This window comes from Podarcis muralis, chromosome 6, assembly GCF_964188315.1.
Source record: "Podarcis muralis chromosome 6, rPodMur119.hap1.1, whole genome shotgun sequence".
NCBI lineage: Eukaryota > Metazoa > Chordata > Lepidosauria > Squamata > Lacertidae > Podarcis > Podarcis muralis.
Window position 1 is genome coordinate 70,185,143 of NC_135660.1, and position 24,020 is coordinate 70,209,162.

Consider the following 24,020-nt stretch of genomic DNA (forward strand, 5'->3'; position numbering starts at 1 on the left):
TTAAAGGGGAAGCTGACATTTTTTTAAAAAAATCTACGGTCTAGTTTCTGGCTAGCCTAGCGTTGGAGTGCAGGGTTGTTCTCTGAGGGACAAGAAATATTGTAGATTGAACCACACAGCCATATGAGACATCCAAGCACAAGTATAAAGCACTTTCACTTGTGTGTGTGTTGGGCTGCTCTTATCCACTGAAAGACTGAGCAGGTGTAGCTGATTTCAAGATTTTTGTCGAGGTCAGACGGGATTAGCAGGGATCATAAGCCTGCCGCTGCTAGCGCCTGGGTAGACCGGGGGCACCTGACAAATGTGTAAGGATTTTGTCAGAGACCTTTTTTCTGCACTGTCCTTTCTTGGTGATGGAAAGCTCTGGTGCAACCATTGAGACAGGTGAAATGGCTACTTTATCCTACCAACAACCCAGTAAGTCTCTCTATAGGCACTGTTTCTCCTTCAGGGCCAATTCACATAATACCATCTTGAAGGGACTATACAGAAGCAAACTTCTGCTGCTGCCATTGCCAGTTGTCCTGACTGCTATCAGGAGGCAACAGCGAAGTCTTCTGGCTTCAGCAGAGTCCACCTCCGATCCATGAGTCCCACTTCACATCATGGGAGCCCTTTGCCCTTCTGCTTCCCTCAGTTCTTTGAACTGGCTGCTGTAAGGCCCTGATCTTCAGTGGTAGGGTTTCCCTGCCTGCAAGGTGAAATCACTAGCACTAAATATAACTTGGACTCTTAAGATGCAATGGATGGAGCAGATGGCTCTGAAAGATGCTAGGGGAAAAACAATATCTTAAACAAGTTCCTTTGGTGCTGAGAGGCTACTTGACAGCTGACAGATGGGACAATGGACCTGAAAAAAACAGATGGCAGCGTTCTCACCACCACAATGTACCAAAAGGAAGCCCTCTCTGTATTAAACAGGATGCACTCTGTGTTTAAGGTGAGGTGTGTTTTTTCTTTAATTTGCTGCCTGAAATGATCTGCTGTTATGAACCTCCCAAGCAGTTTCAGTCTGAAAAGGTGCTTTCATACGCATCATTTTGAATTTCTAGATCTACTGTTCTCCTATGGAATTTACAAGATCCCCTAAACCTCCCAGCCATCATTGTGATTTTTAATTTTTTTTTGTATATATGAATATCTTTTTACAGGTGACTTTTTCTATAGTATCAGGAAACATAGGCAGGGCATTTGAAATCCGCACAACCAACAACACCTATGGAGAAGTGTTTGTGGCCAGACCACTGGACCGGGAAATGATTGAACACTACACTTTAAAGGTAATTTAGTGATGCCCACCATCCAAGTTGCTTGCTGCACAATCACACCGTTTGCCAGATCCAGGCAAGCAGCTTTATATACCAAATGTGATTAGCCAACTTATTGTTGTCTAGTCTCTGTAATTGCAGCATCTGCATGTTTACAGTGTGACCAATTATTTCACTTACTGCCTCGATAACACCTGTATAAGGAAAAAAATAATAACGCATTCCTTGTATTTTGAACTATAAATGTGCTCAGAACAATATATTTTACATTATTTGAATATATTAAAAATTGTTCCGAGACACAAATTGGAATTCATTGCCAAAGTAATTGGTTTAGTAAGACTGTAACTCCTTGCAGTTGTTTGCCTCAGAGCTGAACTTCACAGCGGCAGTTCCAAAGAGCAATCGCATAGCCTCCAGCTCCAACCTTCCTGTTTCGTTTTGGTTTTTTAACAAAAAAATATATATGTTACTTTGTCCAACTTTGCTTCCAAAGTGGAATTTTATGTACACAACCATCCTGCTTGGGACAGCAACATTCACAAGGCCGCACAGTCTCCTGTTGCCGTTTTAAGTTGTGTGAAGCTATGTGGCCACCTGTTAAACTTGCCACCAGAGGAAGAGGTGGATCAGCCTACCACTTACATTCTTCTGTTCCAAATGATTCTCTAGTAATACTAATTGCCAAACCAGGCTGTATCCATCACCATCAGACCACACTTAAGATTGTTCACTGCAGTTACTTCTGCTGCTCTGTTTACTCATCTTACATCAAAGCAGAGCTATTTGACAGTCTCTTGTGTTGCGTTGTTCTGTGCATGGTGCTACTAGACATGCTAAGGACTCATATATCTCATACACAACTGAATATTTGGAGAGAAAGTTCCTCAGGAGCAACAGATGAATGGGGGACTGTAGCTCGGGGCTAGGGGAATTTGTTTCTGCCAGGGAACAGGCAACGGTATGTCTGGTAGAGCTGACTCAGAAATTAGTATATTAGCCAAATTAACAGAAGTTCATGTCTGAGGGCTCCTGGTTAAGAGACAACTTAGGGCTCCTGGTCAAGAGATAACGGAGCATTCCATGAAAAGTACAAACAGTTATCACATATTATATACATTATTTATACATATAAAATGATGCACATACATACTCCAGGTTCCATAAAGTAACCAGTAGGTAAATATGTGATTGGGGGTGTGTGTGGGAGAGATTGGCTTAGCTCATCCAAGAGCTTCATTGCTATGACATGTTTACTTATTTAGGCCATTCTCATTTCAGTTCAGTAGCAGGCTTGATCAAGGCTATGAGCTTTTCTCCTGATTATATTGTGCTACATTCCAGATTCAAGCATCTGACAGAGGTGTCCCACCTCGCAGGAAAGAACACACCTTAAGAGTGAATATACTGGATGTTAATGATAACCCACCAGTTATTGCAAATCCATACGGCTACAACGTTAGCGTTAATGAGGTAAGCTTCTCTGCTTGCTGTCTTTCTGTGAAGAGAGTTATTTGTGCACAAGGAAGATCTGGTTCTAACCCCAACAGCCCCTCATATTCTGCAACATATATAGACACTTACTTGAGGATATTATTTGACAATGTGCTTCTGGGTTTAGGCAGCAGAGCCCTGCTTGTTGTGCCATCCAGATTAATAGACATAAATACTGTTGCCTCTGTCCAACGTGTGGCTTCTCAAACAGGTTGAGAGAACGCTTGATTTGGTGAAATAGCCAATCCTCTCAAATTGCTTGTGGGTCCCACACTGAACAACAAGAGCTCCAATAAGAAACCAGTTCTAGTCTATCTGTTGCCGTAGGAAGATGATGTAATAATAATAATTTATAATAATAATTTATTATTTATACTCCGCCCATTTTGTAGTCAAATCCAAATCTAATTTTTATGACACAGTTCCATTTTTAGAGAAGTATGCATAGATATAGATATGCCAGACTAATATTCCTTTTTGTGTGTGTGCTCACAGAATGTGGGTGGAGGTACCGCTGTGGCTCAGGTGCGAGCAACTGACAGGGATAGTGGCCTCAACAGTGTCCTCTCCTACTACATCACTCAAGGGAATGAGGAACTGACCTTCCGCATGGACAGAGTGACTGGGGAGATCGCCACCCGCCCTTCCCCTCCAGACCGAGAGAGGCAGCAGTTCTACCAGCTGGTGGTCACTGTGGAGGATGAAGGCAACCCAGCCCTCTCGGTAGGTGGTGGTGATGCGATGCCACATTTTGCAATTGGCAATGATCTTGAGAATTACTGAATACACTTATTGTGGGATAAAGGTCCCATGAAAAACCGAGCAGGTGTAGACTTGCCTAGTTCCATCTAGTTCTGAAATTGGATTATTTTGAAAATGCTGTGTTGTCAGATTCAGTACATGCTCCATATTTAACATTAAGGTCATGCAAACATACGTTATAATTTTAGTGATCCGTCCAGTTATTACAGAGAGTGTATACATTCATGATATCCAGATTGTGTTGCCTCCTAGAACTCAGAGGTAGAGCAGAACACGTTCTCACACATATATAAATATGCTGGTCAGTTAAATACTGCTTTTATATAGGCACAGTGGTAGAACCTGTTTAAAGTAACTGGAAAGGATTTACACCAGTGATCTACTAACCTTAGAGTTTCTTATCTCTGCTACTCCTACCTACAAAGCACCAGGTTTGCAAGATCCTTTCTAGATCCAACCAGAGACCCATCTAACCCAGCATCCTCTTCTCACCCTGACCATCTAAGATGCCTATAGGAAGCCCATAGGTGGGACCTACCGTGTTACAGCACTATCCCCCCAGGGCTAGCCTGGGAAGTTTTGCCTCTTGAGGCAAAATCCATCATCTCTTCCTCCATGGGCTGCCTGCTGCCACTTCTTCCATGGGTGCACCTGCATCAGCAGTGGGGCCCAACAGTGGAGGGGGCAGGGGTGGGGTTGTGGCAGAAGCGTGGTGCCCCTGCAACAGCAGCAAGGCACACCTTCAGATGGCAGTGGCAGAATGTGCCCACCATCGTGGCTCGTAGTCATTGACAAATTTTATTTTCCATGGATTTGGCTAATACCCTTTTGAAGCTGTCCCAAGTTGATAGCCATTGCTACAACTTGTGAGAGCCATTTCCATCGTTCAGCCCAGGCTCTTTGTGAAGCTGCACTTCCTTTTGTCTGCCCTAAATCTCCCAGCATTCAGCTTCAGTGGATGACCCCGGACTCTAGTATTATGAGAGAGGCAGAATCGGTTTAAAAGGTACCACCTTTTTTATTTTAAGTGCCAACAGGCTGGTTCCACTCGAGTTCAAGGGTTGGTTCCAGATAGGAGAATTTCTGGCTGTTGATTTACCTGGTGACTAATAACTTATCTCAAGTTGACCTGAGATAGCTGCCCTGTTCCATACTAGAATAAGTGTTTATTCGGCTTTACCTGCTCCTGAAACTCATGATCTGTCGCTTGTCTGTCTAGTTTCTCATGTATTGAAATGCAAGCTGGGAGGCTACTCTATCCAACAGCTATTTTTCCTCCACACCAGGAATGCAAGATGTACAGTCCACCATTCACACATGTCCTTGGCTTATTGTGCATTTCATAATTGTTTGGGGGTTCATTGTTTTTCTGTGCTGATTTCCACTGGATGATATAACTGGAGAAATGCAAGTCAGTGAAGTAAACAACTGCCTCCCTTGCAGTAGATTCGCACATATTTGATACCATGACATCTAGGTTATGTTCTGGTTCTAACTATTAATAATGTTGTGCCTGTGTACATGGTCTCTAAATTATTTTATGCTTTATGTAATGACAACAGGGAAGTAGCCTACGTGTTTTCATGCTCATAGAATTACAGGAACAAACAAGTTTAGAGAATGTAAATGCAAGCTTCTCCTTTTGAATACTTCCCATTTTTGGCCATTTCTTAGCCACTTTTACCTAATAGAAATTTTATTTTCATGTGTATCTCTTTCAAACTAAAACGGGTTGTGAGTAACTTCTGTGGTGCATCCACACAGGGTTGTTGTTTTTTTAGAGTGAGGAATTTTGAGATTATGTAATCAGTATACAGGATCCAAAAACAGACTGAGAGTTCCACAAGTCCAAACAGTTTGGCAACACAGTCCATAGCATGTTTAACGGGCAGTAAATTTTACGGTGTTCAGCCTAGAAAATGTGCTTAGAAATGTACAGTGTACCATTAAAAGCTGTGTCTTGCAGCAAAACCATATACTACTTTCGCAAGCCCTTTTTCTCCTGCATATGATCTCCAGCACCACAACATGCAACAGCCATTTGGATACAACCTAATGATTCAAATGACTGATATCATTTGAGCCAATATCAATTAATCTTGAGCTCCTGCTTGCTGCCTTTCAGAGTAGGATTCCAGTTATGATAAGCTGATCAGCCTGCTTCATCTTAACCCAAAAATTTATTCCAACCTACACTATTTATCTACAAACATTTAAGGTGGCAAGTACTCCCTTTGACTCAATTTAGTTCTCAGATCAGCTTTGTCAAACTTCACAAAAGATATTTGCTGTTTATTGTAAATTTATCCAAACTCTATTTGGAGAAGCACTCCCATGTTATCCAGACACCACCCGAATAGGTTTGGCTATGCTTTCGTGCATCTGTGCAAGTTATCCCAGCACAGTACCAAATACCAAGAATCTGTACCAGTTTTCCTAGTATACCTTTTGGCAGTACATCTGACTTCCTAGAGGAATTATAATCTGCCAGGCTAGAGGAGAGTTCTCTTGTCCCATCATACAGTCAGAAAACAGAGTAAATGAACAGGAATTGGTTTGTTTTGGTTGTTAAGATAGTGTGCTATGACTTACAGTGGTGCTGAGAACAGAAAAGCTGCAAATTTTAAAGCATTAAAAGAGGAAACAAAATAAAGGAAGCATGGCAACTTTTTGCACATTTCCCCCCTTCATTTCTAGTGGTTTATTTATTGCTGAGCAAAGTTGTAGTGGTGAACAGCTGCTGAACATTAAGATATGCTAACTTCTTCCCAGAACCATTTTGGACTAAGATGAGGAAATTGCTTTAGTCAGCAGTACTAGTTACACAGTAGAGTGCATTATGCTACACTAATTTTAAACCCTAGGATGTTTAGAAGTGGCATGACTTTTAACAGATTCTGTCGAAGCATCTTTAGTTTCTGGTAGCAGCTTATGAAGTGTACCGTCACTTCCGCAGCTTTATGTCCATCTCCCATGAGGAATTTTCTCTGCAGAGCCTTCATATCATCTCGTTACCATTCCAAAAGTATAGTCCCAATCTCCGCAGCCTACTCCGTTCTGGAGCCCCGTTCGCATCCTGAATGGAATGTAAGACGTGACGGCGCATCTGCGCATGCGCGGGTCGCATTTTGCCGCTTCCGCACATGCACGTGATGTCATTTTTGAGTGTCTGCGCATGCGCGAGCAGCGAAACCCGGAAGTAACACACTCCGTTACTTCAGGGTTGCCACAGAGTGCAACCCGAACACGCTCAACCCGAAGCACATTCAACCCGAGGTATGACTGTATTTAACAATCGGTGCAAACATGAGTCATTTCTCATTCTTAAAGTGTATACTCTTGTCTTGAGAAAGAAGAACTGTGAAAGTTTTATTTGGGACCTTACTGGGATGGGCTGCGTTTTGATACTGTGGTCTACGCTATCTTACACTCATACAGTTGTTATTCCCAAATAACAAGGACTCTCCTTCCTTTGAGGTTTTAAAGCAGAGGTTGGACGGTCATCCATCATGGATGCTTTAGCTGAGGTTCCTGCGTTGCAGCTTGTTGGATTGGTTGACACCTGGGGGTCCTTCTGGGTCTCGGATTCTATGAATCACTCAATTCCAATCCACTCTAACTTCATTATATTTTATGGAAACATCATAACTTTATTAGAAACCTAAATATCAGTGGGGGGGGGGGGGTTGCAGTGCATTGGAGAGGCACATGTTTTGCAGGCAGAGGGGCCCCAGCATCAGCCAGATAAAAGGGTCAGGTGGCAGGTAATGAGGAAAGCCCTGCTTGAGACTGACTTGCCAGTCAGAATAAGTAATGACGGACCAGTGGTCTGGTTCAGTATAAGGCAGCTTCATGTGATCAGCGGTGAGTGTTGGAAGTCTGGTCTATGAGTTCTGTTGGAGTTCTTGATGAATATTACTTTCCCACGTCCTTTTTCTCCCCATGGCAAAAGGAAACGCAACCACAATAAACCTTTTATTTTCTCATCAGAACATTTTTTAAAAAAAACACAAATATAAAAAACATTCAGAGGTACTATCAGAGCAGCTGGTATATTCACGTAGGATAAGCCGTTCCCAGACCTACCTTTACAGAAGCAGTTACCTACACACACACACACACACACACACACACACACACACACACCGCTTCCTACTGGACAGGAGCAAGCAGGATGAATTTGAAAGAGTAAGGTCTTTGCTCATGTCATTAATAAGCCTGCTTTCTCTTTTCTTCACTCTCTGTTCTTAATTCATACGTATTTTAAATGCTGGAGGATGTATACAGTCAAACTCCTTGTGTTCTCTCATCTATGGCAAGCAATGAATATCTATCTTCTTAAGACGCCTTAACTTTCTTCTTAATCCGTCCTAACTTCAAACTTTCCAGAATAACTTACTTACTGAACGTGGGGCGGGAATCATAGAATTGTGGAGTTGGAAGGGAGCATGAGGGTCAATCTAGTCCAACCCCCTGCAAGGCAGGAATCTTTTGCCCAATGTGAGACTCGAACCCACAACCCTGAGATTAAGAGTCTCATGCATGTATCTCTTAGCATCATTTAGAAATTATGGGAATGGTTTTTATTCCTATAAATGTATTTAAAATAATCACAACCCCTACATATTTCGTATATTACTTTTTTTTTTTTTAATGTGAGGTCTCTCTTGGAAATGGAAGCATTAGTTCCTCTCTGCAAACCCACATGCCTTGGAAGGGCTTAATCTGCTAATGAATATGGTATGATCAGTCAGAGAGCCTGAGATGCCTTGCCTTGCCTTGAAGTTTCCACTATTTGCAATGGATGTGCTAAATAGACTAACGGGAGCTGGTTAAAACATGCTTCTGAGCTAAGGCGTTTGGAATATATCCTCATGTCTTTGAGAGATAACCACTGCAGTTTTGATAGAAATTGGATTAGACCAAAACTTTAATTTTCAGTATAAAATGTTTTTTACAAGTCACAACTGTCAGGTCCTAAGTGTGTTGCGAAATCCAAATCTTGGGCAAATTTCTAAAATCGGTCTCAATTGTTTTGTGACAACAGCAGACTAGATTTGACATTAGATCTAATTTTTGATAGTTTGGCATGCTTGTGCTCCGCTGACTATTTGCTACACCACCCTGATTAGTTCATAGTTGTGCATGTACCATGCCGCAAGCAGTAAAAAGAAAATCAAAAGAATTCGGAGAGCAGGTTCAGAGCCAAATTTGCTAAAAAAATAATTACAATGTTTTAAGAAGGAAAAATTAGTTGAGACTGCAGCCAGGTACTGTGAGATTTTCATGTGTAATTTTTTTTTAAAGCCAGGATACAAGCAAAATCTGTTGCAAAGCACCGCTTTTAAAATTATATGTATACACAATACAATTCATATAAAGAAAAACCTAGAATGCCTAAGATGGTTTTTTTCTGACAGAAAGCTTTGAAGTTTTTTGTTTTTTTTAATCTAGTCCATATTTCCATGGAGGAAAGTGTTAAAATCACTGTCCAGTTTTTAAGGCAAATGGTGGTAACACTCATAATTCCTCCCCATGGCCTGTTCCTGTTAGAATTCAGAAATCTTCTTGATCTCTTCTCCAGTCTTGTACATGGTCCTGGTGTATTAAAACCATACACCTTTTTAAAATATGTGGCAATTGTTCGTAAAATCATCAGCGTTGTGAAAAGAAAAAGCCATCAGAATCCTAGAAGGTTTCAGTACCTCAGCCTCTTCCAGAACTTATATTCTGCCCTGATATACTGTATTTAAGGAACAGAGTAGTAAGTGAAAGTTAGGACAAGCACCAAGTGCCTCAGAGACCACCATTTTTCTTCCCCTTAGAAACAGTCTTCAAAAAGCGTTTTTTTTCTTCCTATCCACTGCCCCTTCTTGTTTGTTTGTTTGTTTGTTTGTTTGTTTGTTTGTTTGTTTGTTTAATGCAGCAGGCAAACCCTTGTCCAAATTGAGGCCAAAGATTCCATGAAAGACATTCTTCCTGGAAAACTTTATTATGCATTTGTCGTGTTTGGTGAGTCAGGAACAGGCTCTGAAAAACAAACAGCGATGATTAGTTCCCTTTTTTCCACTTCCCCCCTGTATATTCATGCCTGCAAACTTATTTATATGTAGTTATATGTCTGCTGCCCCTTGTAAAGATTTCTGAGCTGGTTACTTCTCACCTCCCTCCCAAAAGCAAAGAAAAAAGGAGAATGTGGTGAGTGATAATGCAGGTTGCTTCCCACTCTATGCTAGCATTCATAGCATATAAAAGCCTTTTTCTGGAGCCATAGCAGGCAGCATTTGTCTCTAGAAGCCACAGTACCACCCCAATCAAGAGGTTAGGAAACATCTCAGGTTCTCCAGAGTCCTCCCTCCCTGCCAACGCTAGGAGGATTGAGTCTGGATTCAGACCAGAGTTCCAGCTGCTGGCTTTCCATAAGTGAAACAAAACTGATACAGTGGTACCCCGCAAGACGAACGCCTCGCGAGACGAAAAACTCGCAAAACGAAAGGTTTTTTCGTTTTCGAGTTGCCTCGCAAGACGAATTTCCCTATGGGCTTGCTTCGCAAAACGAAGCTTGCCCCGGGGACAGCGGGTCTTCTCTTTTGAAGCAAGGGGCGGCGGGGAGATCGCTTCTCCCCACCGCCCCTTGCTTCAAAAGAGGTCTGCCCCCGGACCTCTTTTGAAGCAAGGGGCTGCGGGGAGATCGCTTCTCCCGGTGCTCCAAAGCGGGGTGGGGGGGCGGGAACACCTGCCCCAGCCACCCCGCTTCGGAACGCTGCTCCGAAGCGGGGTGGGGGGGGCGGGAACACCTGCCCCAGCCGCCGGGCTTCGTAGCGCTGCTGCGAAGCCGGGCGGGGGGCGGGAACACCTGCCCCAGCCACCCCGCTTCGGAACGCTGCTCCGAAGCGGGGTGGGGGGGCGGGAACACCTGCCCCAGCCGCCGGGCTTTTTAGCGCTGCTGCGAAGCCGGGCGGGGGGCGGGAACACCTGCCCCAGCCACGCCGCTTCGGAACGCTGCTCCGAAGCGGGGTGGGGGGGGCGGGAACACTTGCCCCAGCCACCGGGCTTCGTAGCGCTGCTGCGAAGCCGGGCGGGGGGCGGGAACACCTGCCCCAGCCACCCCGCTTTGGAACGCTGCTCCGAAGCGGGGTGGGGGGGGCGGGAACACTTGCCCCAGCCGCCGGGCTTCGTAGCGCTGCTGCGAAGCCGGGCGGGGGGCGGGAACACCTGCCCCAGCCACCCCGCTTCGGAACGCTGCTCCGAAGCGGGGTGGGGGGGCGGGAACACTTGCCCCAGCCGCCGGGCTTCGTAGCGCTGCTGCGAAGCCGGGCGGGGGGCGGGAACACCTTCCCCAGCCACCCCGCTTCGGAACGCTGCTCCGAAGCGGGGTGGGGGGGCGGGAACACCTGCCCCAGCCACCGGGCTTCGTAGCGCTGCTGCGAAGCCGGGCGGGGGGCGGGAACACCTGCCCCAGCCACCGGGCTTCGTAGCGCTGCTGCGAAGCCGGGCGGGGGGCGGGAACACCTGCCCCAGCCACCCCGCTTCGGAACGCTGCTCCGAAGCGGGGTGGGGGGGCGGGAACACCTGCCCCAGCCGCCGGGCTTTTTAGCGCTGCTGCGAAGCCGGGCGGGGGGGGGGCGGGAACACCTTCTGAAGGCGGGCGGGGGGCGAAAGTCTTTGTCCCCCCTGCCTGCCTTCCCAGGGGCTTTTAAATCGCCCCGGACAGCGGAGAAGTCCTCCGCTGTCCCGGGGCGATTTTAAAATGCCGCCCGCCAGCATTTTAAGATCGCCCGGACAGCGGAGAAGTCCTCCGCTGTCCCAGGGTTTTTTAAAATGCTGGGGGTGGGAAGAAAAGCCCTTGTCCCCCCCCCCCCCAGCCTTCAGAAGAGGTCCGGGGACAGTCTGTCCCCGGACCTGGTCTGAAGGCGGTTTCCCTAGGAACGCCTTAATTGATTTTCAATGCATTCCTATGGGAAACCGTGCATCGCAAGACGAAAAAACCGCAAGACGAAGAGACTTGCGGAACGAATTAATTTCGTCTTGCGAGGCACCACTGTAAGAGAAACTCCTAGGGAGCCAAAGGGTGCTGTTCATCTCGTGATTTCCTCCCTTATCTGATCTCAAGGTGTTTGAGAACATGTAGCGTTGCAGCAAACAGCAGTCCCCATCCCCTTGATCTTGGACGTGTAGTCAAATGTATGGCCATGGGCAACTTCTGAAAAGGAAATTATTCCACCAGCATTTGGCACACACACACACATACATATACATACAGATATATATATACTGCTAGCTAAGGAACTGATGAGAGAGGGAAGGAGAGAGAAATGAATAATTACCCAGTGTTGGGAAGAAGCAGTCCCCCGGGGCTGGAGGGGAGAGGGGAGTATTCGGTTCCGAGAGAAGATGTCGACCAGACTCTGATAGCTGCCGGCTAGCCATGTAGCTTAATTGCGGCCTGGCTTTGGGCTCTGAATTAATGGTAGGAACGTCATCAAAGACAGGATTCTCAATGCCATGGGTGTTGCTGAAAGGAAAAGCACAGGTTCAAGACACTAACCAGACCAGAATCAAGTCTCAGTCTCATTCTCTTCTTACTTAGATGGAAAACAAATTCTATTTAGATTGCTGCTACTTGTGTCTTTATTATATCGAGGAGAGAAGTACTGGTGTGTATTAAGATGTGTTCGGTAGTGCCTGAATGACTATTTCAGTGGTTACTAAGAACTGAGTCAGCTACAAACCAATTAGAGAGTCTATTTTTTGCTCAAAATATTCCTTTTAAAAAGCCAAGTTTCCAGCACTGTAAAAATATTCATTTCTTAAAGGCAAAGTAACTATTTGTGGTGTCAGTAGTGACACCAAAATTAATTTCCATCTTTCAGTGTCTTGTTCATCCAGGTAGTTTTGGTTCAAGCAAAACCTGCAGAGCAGGACACGTAACACATTTAATGCTGTCAGACAATCCATTTTAGAACTATGGAAGGGTCATATTTTGATTAATGTAAGCAACAAAAAACCCGTTGACTGGTAAAGCTAGATCTATCACCATGTTAGATCGTCCTCTGGCTAGGTGGGCTTATTACCAGTTAGCTCTCTTTCAGAACAAAAAAATCAAGTACGTAAAAGTTTATCTTGTACTGGGAATGTTGTGTTATTTGGCTTAGAGGATGAGGTTCAGAAAGCTTGGATCAGGCAGGTATGTACATAAATCCGTAATGTGCAACTAAGTTTAGCAGTGTGCAAGCCTGGGACAGAGTACGTGGATGAAAGGCCAAAATCTTTCCCCCTTTACTGACTGGCTGTTGCCAGCCTACTGAAAACCCCTTACTGGCATTCTGCCTGTAGGAAAGAGGCTACAAGAAAGATAGGGGCAAAGTTTTGTTTGACCATGGCCCCTCTTTCCTAACACTGGCCATGAAGATCATTAGATAGAGCTGTAGGGCTTCTTTCAGCTAATAGTAGGGTATGGTTGAATGGTAGGTGAAGTTGGCCCACAGGTTTCCAGACACCTGCTGCAAATATAAACATGGGATCTATATAACGCTAGTTCCAAGAGTACTGATCCGACTGCCTTAACTTTTAAAGTCCTAAATGTCCTAGCTCAGGGAATCTCAAGGAATTATTCTATCCATGTGGCATGTCTTCACCTCCACTACACTGGCATCTTATATCAACTTAAGAAACTCTGCTTCAGATACTAACATTGAGGAGGTGCATTTGGCACCTACTAGGAAGAGAGCCTTTTCCTCAGTGGCTGTCTTCTCTGTTGAATTCCTTTTCTAGCAAGGCTTCTTGCTAAGACACAAAGACTTCAGACTTTTCTGAAGAAGTCTTTTTGGGATTGCAATTTGATCAAGTTAGGCTGCTGCGTTACTGTGGTTTCATTAATTGCTTTATCCTATTTGTTGCTAAACTGCAACTTCTGGATGCTTCAACCTCTCTTGATTTTATTGTGTGCCCTAAGCCAAATTCCAAAGTAAAAATATAGCAATACAGTAAAACAGAATTTCTCACCTCTCCATTCTGACAAGTTCGTGAGCACCTGCAAAAAAGGAATGCAGTGTTGTTACTGTGACATTTCCCTAGGCAGTCCTATTTCACATTTTTAAAAAAATCAGGTGATAGAATTTCAGGTATAGAAGAAACCCAAAGTTAATTTTGTCCATCCCCCTTGAGCTGAGTGTATGGTCTTTTCTATTCAAGAGATCTATCCTACAGATGAGGAGGCCATGGTGCATATAAGGATATGCATTTCCAATTCCTCTTTAGTGACTGTTTGCTTTGCTTTTCCTAAGCAACAAATTCCTTTCTCTTTTGTCGTGACGCTTATTGGCTTGGTGATTTGGACTGGGGAAGTGGAAACTATTAATCCACATGGTACTCAGATACCAGATATAAGCAGTTTAGCAGTGGCCGGGAATGGTATTCTGTCCATTATTTCATCCTCTTTCCTTCTAGTGAAAACATTTTTATGAATAAGCAAAAGTTAAATCCTAACAAAATTTACTGCATATAATACAGGGGTCTTGGTCCTACAGTTCCTCCTGCGCTCCTTTATTTGAGCTGCTACATAAAAGAGAAACTTTACAGTTGCCATTCAAGTCTGATTCATGAATTGTTCCTGGATTTTCAGTTTCAAGTGTTGAAACTCTCATATTTAGTAACCGAAAACCTCAAGGGTTTTAAATATATATATATTTGCGTGTGTTTGTGCAGGAACATATATTTATGCATATTACCATAATTTTATTTCAACCACATTTTTTCCCCAGAAGGGAAATATTTCTAGCATATGAACATCTGGAATGGGAGATTCTTTGCTTAATAGGCCATCAGCTGAGGGTGTGTGTGTGTTTTTAGATGTTGTTCTAATAAGCACAGAATTAAAACAAGCTTGTTTGCTGCAAGAAAGGGTGCTTTGTGATGTTACGAGTAAGCATTATGCATTCCACTCAGGGCACAGAAGTAGACCATGTATAAACAGGGACAGAGGTGGTTTTAGGGTAGTGTGGCTGGTGTAGCAGTACTGGGCGCCAGCACCCAGTGGCATAGCATAGGAGGAGCAGAGGGACAGTGGCCCTGAGTGCAAACCAGGTGCCCCCGTCACTGAGGCTTCATGACTAAGCGCCTGCTGCCTTCCAAAGCTGTGGGGAGGCAAGCCGCAACCCCTTGCCAGGCCTTCAGGGCTGGGACACATGCACTTCAGGGCTGGGACACAACACTTCCCCTGCCCCGGGCACCAAAAACCCACACTATGCCACTGGCAGTATCACAGGGGTGCTACAACACTGATGTAAACTGAGCGAGAAATGGGGGGAGGGCATCAAATTGTAGCATCACACAGAGCACCACTGAAATTTGAGAGCCCAAAGTCTACCACTGATGGGATTGGGGTAATTTGTTTTCTGATTTGCCTAGCAAATACTTTCCAGAAGGAATAGCAAACATGCAATAGGGGAGGGGGGGAGTCAAGTAAACTCTTAACACAACCGTGTTACATCTGCATTGGCAGAAATAGTTGCTAACTTGCCTTCACCAAGCAGAGGGATTTGGGGGGAAATACGTATTAGAGCTAATCATCAGGAGTGTGTTGCAATTCGTGACTCTAATAAAAGGCACATGACTTCACAGGGAGCTTGATTCTGAATACCTTTTCCCTGAAACAGCACTAATGAAGGCTTTAAAATAAATAACCGAGAAGTTTGGTAATGTTATTACTCCTATTACAAAAATATTCAGTTTATATACTAAATGTTTAAAAAAGGAACTAGCTTGTTTTACTTTTCTAATTGTCTAAAGTGTTACCAACTTTTCTAATTTAAAAGCGTGACCAGTCCTACGCCTGTTTTACACAGGTGAGTTCAATACAGCTTACTTCCAAGTAAGTGTGCATGTATATTCTGACCATGTTGCAATTGCTAACCGCTGGTAGCACAGGAAATCCAGAGCACGCCTTAGACTCTGTGTATTGGACAGGGTTGTCACGTATCAACTCAGAGACAGGCTTTCCCTTTAAAGCTACTGTATAGAACAGCAAGAGGGACAATGCACCTACAGCCACTTTGCCCCCTTTCCATCTCTGCCTGTAGTTGGACCAAAGAAACTAACATCCTGCTTTTGCTGCAGTGGGTGGATTGAGACACACTGGCAAAAGGGGCTAGTGGGACAGGTAGGAGCGGAGTTCTGGAACCACATATTTTATCATTCTGTAAGGACAAACAAATAAACATATAGCTGTGTATTCTCCTAGACAGAGAGAATTTTCTCTTTCTGAATGTAGGGAGTTTCTTCTCTGGTAGGGTAGCATGATTTGGTGCAAGCGGTTAATGTATTTGCCATAAATACAGTGACAGAACTTTGTGAAGCAGCCCAGCAGGGTGGATTTAAAGCAAAGGTAATTTAAATCAGCGATTTACGTAATGAGGAGGCATCGGAGAGGAAAACACCAATTTAAATGGAGCTTTCCACTGGCATTTCCTCGTGCGTTTTCTAAACTAGAGGTTGGGAACCTCCACCCCACAGTCCTTAATAGGCCCACCAGGCCTGCCTGTTAGACCAAGCCATGCCCACCTGCCCTACAGGTGTGGGGCAGGTAAAGCTGCAGCTGCGCCGAAAGGGTGTTTGCAGTCCCTGTGCAGCTGATCATTGAGGCTTGCAGAGTATGTGCCTTTGCCTATGTGGTTTGATTCACTCGATATTATTGTGACGTCAGGTGGTTGATTCCTGAGACACTTAGGACCAGAAGCCATTGCAGTTTGTGAAATTACCGTAAGTATGAGTATCGAATAACCTGTGCACTGGTCATCATTCTCTCTTTCTTTTGAGTGTATTGCTCTTTTTCTGATTCACTCTGCTTTGGCCCTGGTGCACTCACCCTCACAAAAACAATGTCACAAACAACTAGAATGACTAATAGGGTGAAGCAATATTTGTTAAGTTGTTGAGCAACCTGGAAAGATTTATTTTCAGGAGAAGACAGTTAAATGCCTCTGTTTAGTAGTTGGAGTGCACGTATTCGTATGAGAGAAATTGCCATATTCGTTCTTCAATTATATCTAAAAGCCTTCTTTAACTTGAAGTCACTGTATTGGTTTAGAGATTTAACTGTAGGATTGATGTGTTTATATTCAGATTATTTAATATTAAAGAATTTACTCTTTCAGAGAAACTTAGTATTCACAATTCTTCAAAAAGAATTTTTTTAAAAAATACATTTTAAAAATTGGGGTCTTTCTGCAATTTATTTTGAGACTAGAAATTGTTTGGCATAATTAAACGGGATCGTATCCAACTTGCATATGTTGCTGACATTCATTTTTCTATTTGACAAAATCTGCTTCTCTCCTTCTCCCTCTGTTTGTACTTTTTAGTATTTCCTGCTAGCATTTTCTTCATTCTTCTACACATTTTTTTGTACAGCAACTGAAACACTAGTCCTTTGCTGAGTCTAAAAGCACCTGTTTTTATAAGAAGAGTAACTTCCTCCTTATTTGCTACTTATAGTAACTAGATTCATTGTGTAACTGAAATGGAAGACAGTATTTTCTTTGTAGAGCTCCCAGAAACCAAGCCCTAATATTAAAGAGAGATCAGATTGAACCGTCTTATTTTCTTTTCCTTTCCTTTCCGAGGGTGGAGGAATCCATTAGTTGACTACCTTCAACTAGGCCTATTTGATGCGCATCAGTGTAGTGGATTGAAGATTATTAAGGAGACAGGGGGAGACTAGACCATGTGAGCTGACTCAGTTATCGCACAGCAGCTAGATTGGGCAGAGCCTGCAAGACAGTCCTCTAGAGACTGCTTAGTCAACCTGCACAAGACGGACCTAAACTGTTCAGGAAAATCACCTTTCTTCTTTGGTTCCTGAATATAGCTCTTAACTTAACAATGGACATTTGATTGAAATCTGCTTCATTCTAGTCAAGGCAGAGAAGAATCAGAATGAAAGTGGAATAGAAGCTCTCTTAGACTAGCCAGGTTAGCTCTCTCTGAGACCTCTGGCTCCTAGGCGGTAGCAAGATCGGAGAACTCTTAGTGTGGGGATCACCCTCCAAGCAATACAGAAGGAGTGTCATTGAGTATGTTTTGCCTGCTACAAGTGTGTCGTGGTAATTCAGTGGAATTGAAGAAGTTCCCCGTTTCGCCTCCTCCCATCCCCTCAAAAGTACAATATCTGTTGGAAGGCAACCAGTGTGTTCTGATGTACGTTGCAACTTCTGCAATGTAAGAGTTCTGAACCTCAGAATGTGAGGCAATCCGCTGTGTTTGAATTCTTACATCCAAGAAACATTTGCTAGAACTTTGCACAGTGAAAGCAGCTATGATAGTATTAAAATGGAGCTGGGGGGGGGGATATATCCAGTGCTTTTTTTCTTTAAAAAATGTTTAGGGGTACTCTCATTTTGAATCACCATTTTATAGTTCAAATCGGGGAAAATAAATACAGTAAATGGACAAAAGTACAAAGATTCACAAAATGTTTAGGGCTATGTGTACCCCTGCATACCCCCCCCCAAAGCACTGGATATATCTCAGTTTAGTGCCTAAAATGAGGTTTGAAAAGATGGGGGGGGATAGCCAATGAACTGTACATTAGTTAGTCTAATTAGGTAAAGGTAAAGGTACCCCTGGACGCAGGTGGCGCTGTGGGTTAAAGCCTCAGCGCCTAGGGCTTGCCGATCGAAAGGTCGGCGGTTCGAATCCCTGTGGCGGGGTGCGCTCCTGTCGTTCGGTCCCAGCGCCTGCCAACCTAGCAGTTCGAAAGCACCTTCGGGTGCAAGTAGATAAATAGGGACCGCTTTCTAGCGGGAAGGTAAACGGTGTTCCGTGTGCTGCGCTGGCTTGCCAGAGCAGCGATGTCACGCTGGCCACGTGATCCGGAAGTGTCTGCGGACAGCACTGGCTCCCGGCCTATAGAGTGAGATGAGCGCACAACCCTAGAGTCTGGCAAGACTGGCCCGTACGGGCAGGGGTACCTTTACCTTTTACCTTTAAAGGTACCCCTGCCCGTACGGGCCAGTCTTGACAAACTCTAGGGTTGTGCGCCCATCTCACTCAAGGGGCTGGGGGCCAGTGCTGTCCGGAGACACTTCCGGGTCACATGGCCAGCGTGACATCGCTGCTCTGGCGAGCCAGAGCCGCACACGGAAACGCCGTTTACCTTCCCGCTAGTAAGCGGTCCCTATTTATCTACTTGCACCCAGGAGTGCTTTCGAACTGCTAGGTTGGCAGGCGCTGGGACCGAACAACGGGAGCGCACCCTGCCGCGGGGATTCGAACCGCCGACCTTTTGATCAGCAAGCCCTAGGCGCTGAGGCTTTTACCCACAGCGCCACAGTTAAGCTGTAGAAGGAACCAAGCAGCTGCTGAAATTTAACCACACTGTTCATACTGAATGAAACTGTAATATTTATATGAAATGGAAGAAGGTTGTTCCACAGTTTAAAAAACACATGTCTTTTTCACACCTCAAGCTAATGTATTTCCAAGCATTAGCCCTGCTGGCTGTGCATTCCAATGTGAATGTCCTGAAATCAAGGCAAAGCAAGATTTAAGTTACAAGTCTCTCTAAGCCTTATATGTAAAAAATGCCCTGAACTTTGGAAGAATTCAGACGAGCCAAATTCTGCAGTGATCATATATTGTTTGTCAGTATATGAGTGAGCATCTATTTACACTTAAGAAAGGTGAAGGCTCATCCTGTTATAATTTTGCACTTAAAAAAAAATTCCCTTAGGGAGTGAAACAGAAATGTTTGGTGCGTTCTAGCTAATTTTATTGCATCATTAGTTTATGTAACTAACAGAAGCAACTGGCATTACGAAAAGGAAGAGAGGCTCATTTTTCTTTTGTAGTGAGACATCGCCCTTTGGCTTAGAACAATGCTAAGGAAGAAGTCACTCCCGGTTCTCTAGTTGCCTGTGTGCAGGCACAGTTGCTCCATGCAACTCAGAAAGAAGAAATCATGTAGCAGCATCCTGGCCCAATATGAACGCACTATTACAGAAATGATGCAATTTCTAAGTAGCGACAGAGCACTGTGCCACACCCCAGTACAATTTAACAAGCCGGTGCTTCGTTAACCAACCCTGCCCTTTCGTTCCGCCAATTCCTCCCAGCCATCTATTTTCCGAGAAATGTGTATAAACAGGAGTCCGAGGAGAGAGGCTGATATGCCTGGAACATGAAAGCAGCTGACAGGCTGCTAAATAGAGAGCTGGAATGTTGGCTTTTAATCAGAACGACTCCTAATACGCAGAACTGGGGCAGAATAGACGTCACACAAATATTTGTTTTATTTAAACTAATTCAGCAACGGAAACACTGTAAGATATTTGGGGGGGTGGCTTCCCTTACGCTTGACTCAGAGGCTGTAATTACTGCTGAATGCTGTGGCAGGAGTAAGAACCTATCAGTATATAAGAGCTCTTCTCGGAGCCTTGCACTAGCTGTCAATCTGTTACTGGGCCAAGTTCATGGCCTAGTTTATATTGGCATAAAAAGCCTTTACTAGCTTGGGACCAGTTGCCTTGCAAGATCACCGTACCTGCTTCAATCTGTGGTGCTGGCACAGTTACAGATGCCACATAATACTTGTTCAGTGCTGTGGTACCCACACTTTGGAACTCCCTGCCTATTGATGTCAGGGAGTTGTAGGGTTGCCATATGCCCGGAATTTCCTGGACATACCTGGAATACTGCAGTCGGAAGCACAGTCTTGGCAGAAATCAGGAAAATGTCTGGGAAAATCTGGGTGCATGGCAACCCATGTCAGCAATGCTGTTTTTGCTGATTTTCCTAAAAAAATAGCTCAAATACGTCAATTTTGTGTGTGATTTTGCTAAAAAAAAAAAAAAGCTCAGCAACATTTGTGTCCAGATTTTCACCTTTTGAAATATGGCAACCCTAGGCAGGTGCCTTTGCTGTACTCTTTTCAGAGCCTGCTAAAAACATTTTCATTCAGACAAGCCTATCCAGACATGCAGAAGCCAAAGTGTGTTTTAATCTGGTCTTAAGTTTATTGTGGGTTTTAATGATTTCTGAATGTTTAAAATACTCAATTAACCGCTTTTACGGACAATTTTATGGCTTTATTCTTTTTGCAAACCACTTTGAGGTTTTACCGCAATCAAGTGATATATAAATGTTGTGAAATAAATAAAATGTATGTAGCAGCTTTCTGCTCATTGCTTCTTGTGGGCAATAGGAAGTGGTGTAAGTCAGAAAAAAAGGCCAGAAATGGCTTATGGAAACATTTTTGCTTTTGTATTCAAAGCAATCAGTGCTGTGCCACACCACACAACTTCACTTCTGCTTAGGATTTCCAAGTTCAAATCCAGAGCTCACGAATACATTTTAAACAGCTCTCCAGCAGCAAATGGGATGCAGAACATAACTTTTCTGCAAGCCCCTCAGCTGCCTTCCCCTTCTGCCTACTGTGAAGCAAAACAGGTCCTGCTCACTCCAGCATGTGAAAGGGAAGAGCCAACGAAAGGACTACTGCCATTGCCGTGAAATTTATCACCAATGCATAATACTTCAAAAGACACACACATGACCTCCCAGAAGCAATTCTGCTTTCACCGTAAATGGCTTGGTATCATTAATGCAATAGCACAAATATTTTCATATTAGTGCCCGTGCTCTTGAAAGGACACAGAGGAGAAGAACCAGATACGTATGTGTGTCACTTTGCACCGAATACTAAGCCTGTTAAGGAGAAATGAATCAAGACGGGACGGGGTGAGGAAGGGGAGGGAAACGTTTTGATACGTACGCCTGTTAGCGATTGCTTTTCTCTGCTTGTAAATGAGGAGCAGAATGAGGGGAAGGCACAGAATGCCCACAATGCAGGCCCCTGTTGCAAGTGCAGCTGCTGTGACATCTGAAAAAGAGCAAGGAAACAGAGAGAGTCACATCATCAAGCAAGCAGAAAGATGATTCTCATTGCTGGAGGCTGTTGGGTGTGAACTTGGTGGTTTAGATATGAGGCCAAAATGCCCTGAATAGGAAAGCAATTCCTTTATACTAAAAGTGTTGTTGCCTTTGCCACAGTATAATAATATTCCTGTGTATCGAAGTGGATTTTCATTATTTCAGAAATGTGGTGCTCCATCAAAATTTAGTCGAATGTCCCTTAACAATTTTACAAGGCTGTAATCATCATTCAGATGAAAAGAAATGTCTCGAGCATTTGAGAAAGATAACAAATGTAGTTGTATATAAACCTAGGGCAATTATATGGTTGCCTACTGGGTTCTTCGTATAGTTGCACTGCTTTCTGTCAGACTGAAATGTTATAGAGATGTGGTTGCTCCTGACTTGGAGATGAAGTCAGGAAGAACTTCTGATAGTAAGAGCTGTTTGACAGTGGAACGGTCTCCCTTGGGAGGTTTTTAAGCAGAGGGTTGGATGGCCTTGGGTCATGGATGCTTTAGTTGAGATTCCTGCGTTGCAGGGGATTGGAATGGATTACCGGGGGGGGGGTGTCCCTTCCAACTCTACAATTCTATGATTCTGTGAAGTGATGAGTGTTATGTACTGAAGTTCTCACCCTGGCCACCAGGGGTATAATGTATATAGTTTTCACTCAGGTCCACGTCAGTTAATTTAGGCGGGAAACCCTGGGTGGTGGTTGTTACAATGTTAACAGCCGGCTGCTTATAAAAGCAGGCCGGCTGAGCTGTTTGCTGTTCAGTTCAGTTCCAGCTTACTATTAAAAAACCGCTTGGAGAAATCTCTGTGTTGTCAATCCACTACTTAATAATGAGAGCTCAGTTTGTTGATGTTACACCTGTTATGCAGTTTAGAGGGCACTGGAGCCCAGAAAAAGATGGCAGTTCTAATCATTTGTGGTCCAAAATACATAAACACCACTGGTTATTATTTAGCAAGAAACTTTCGCAGGCGGAAAAGGAACTAAACATTTTATTTTGATTAAAACGTAACAAATTTAAATATAAACTCACTATGTGATCCCAGCATACAAATGAGACTGCAAGTGTAAATAATAGGAAAATACTCATTTTATATAATTTCAACTAATGAATATTTCCCTATTAATGAAAATCCATCAGCTACATACAGATTATCCCCCAGATTACCCCCTTCTCGGTAGTGGCACCTGCCTTGTGGAACGCCGTCCCATCAGGTGTCAAGGAAATAAACAACTACCTGACTTTTAGAAGACATCTGAAGGCAGCCCTGTTTAGGGAAGTTTTTAATGTCTGATGTTTTATCATGTTTTTAATATTCTATTGGGAGCCACCCAGAGTGGCTGGGGAAACCCAGCCAGATGGGCGGGGTATTAATAAAAAGAAAAAGAAATTATTATTATTACTATTACTATTATTACTATTTTATTATAGATGCCTACTTGTATTTATTTACTCAAATTGGCAAGTTTGGGGAAATTTTAAAAAATTATGTATGATATTTTGAAGGGTATTCCAAATTTCTTCAAAAATGCTTGAACAAGATATTTTGTTCAGCCCCTTTTGCCAGTACAAAAAGGAAGTGGGGGAGACACTGCTGTAATTGCAAATACTGGACTTGATCCAAAGTCAATGCAAAGGCACTTGGTAGTTTCATCGCCCTTTGGGCTCAGATTCATGATAAGCTAATGGCCTTTAATCGCATGCAAAGCTCTCTGCCTCATGTGCTAGACCACAACTTCCTAAACCTTTATCAACTTCCAACTTGACTTGGCAAGCTGTGTTTTAGTCCAGCAAATACTATTTACTCTGCATCTGTGCAGATTTAATCAAGGCAGTGAAACCCAAAGCCTGATAGGTAAATGCAAATTCCATGCCAGCAGCCTATTTTTATTTACAGATATTAAATAGTGTCTAGATTATAGACAGGACAGATCTGTCTCGAAACAGATATGACTAGTATGAGTTAGACTTGTTGAAACACAGCTGTCTGACTGAGAAAGAGAAGGGAGGGAAATGTTCTAAGCATTGCCGAATCGCAGTGAAAGAGCAGCTTTCATTCACACAGAGCTGCTTCCACAGCACCTATGACAAGTATATTCATCCAGTAATGAATCAGCCAAGTTAGTGAACAGTGAGAACATGGAGCTCAGAGGTTGTCTGGTTTTTCTGCAACAATATGAAGTTCTACTCTCTGGTCCTTTTAAAAATTAAAGATACCACATATTTAGCGAACAAAACTTCTAGGGAGAAGAAAAGTGTCAGAATTAGTTGGGCTGGAATAGGTTCAGTAATATGTGTAAGATGCAGAACAAGAGTCAAGACCTGTTTATTCAACTCCCATGAGCAAGGGTGGAAAACTTCCTTCACATCAGGCTGCAATTTGAAGGGTTGCATATTTTTCCACAAAAATGAGATCTCCTGCATGTGTAATACAGGAACATGTCAATGAGGGGATGTTTTCCTAGAGACTTTTTCCTGGAAAGGGAGGTGGTGGCAATTGAAACGTGCAACTTGACTCATTTGCTGCTTGAAGAACTTTGCTGGAACTGTAGGAAGTCAAGCT

General features: G+C 43.7%; 2 protein-coding genes across 3 annotated transcripts in view; one reads left to right on the forward strand and one right to left on the reverse strand.

Annotated features, from left to right (window-relative positions):
• Window positions 1-24,020, forward strand: part of CDH23 (cadherin related 23) — a 375,943-nt gene that overhangs the window by 279,335 nt on the left and 72,588 nt on the right. For both annotated transcript variants that reach the window (XM_077930519.1, XM_077930518.1), the window contains 3 exons: window positions 1,155-1,283; window positions 2,616-2,744; window positions 3,261-3,488. In XM_077930519.1, the coding sequence (XP_077786645.1) occupies window positions 1,155-1,283; window positions 2,616-2,744; window positions 3,261-3,488 (486 nt within the window). The remainder of the gene's footprint in view (window positions 1-1,154; window positions 1,284-2,615; window positions 2,745-3,260; window positions 3,489-24,020) is intronic.
• VSIR (V-set immunoregulatory receptor) overlaps window positions 7,490-24,020 on the reverse strand; it is a 28,783-nt gene continuing 12,252 nt past the window's right edge. The window contains exons 4-7 of the mRNA XM_028729539.2: window positions 21,298-21,405; window positions 13,533-13,560; window positions 11,855-12,042; window positions 7,490-9,557 (exon numbers count right to left, since the gene is read on the reverse strand). Coding sequence (XP_028585372.2) covers window positions 9,520-9,557; window positions 11,855-12,042; window positions 13,533-13,560; window positions 21,298-21,405 — 362 coding nt within the window. The 3' untranslated portion in view covers window positions 7,490-9,519. The remainder of the gene's footprint in view (window positions 9,558-11,854; window positions 12,043-13,532; window positions 13,561-21,297; window positions 21,406-24,020) is intronic.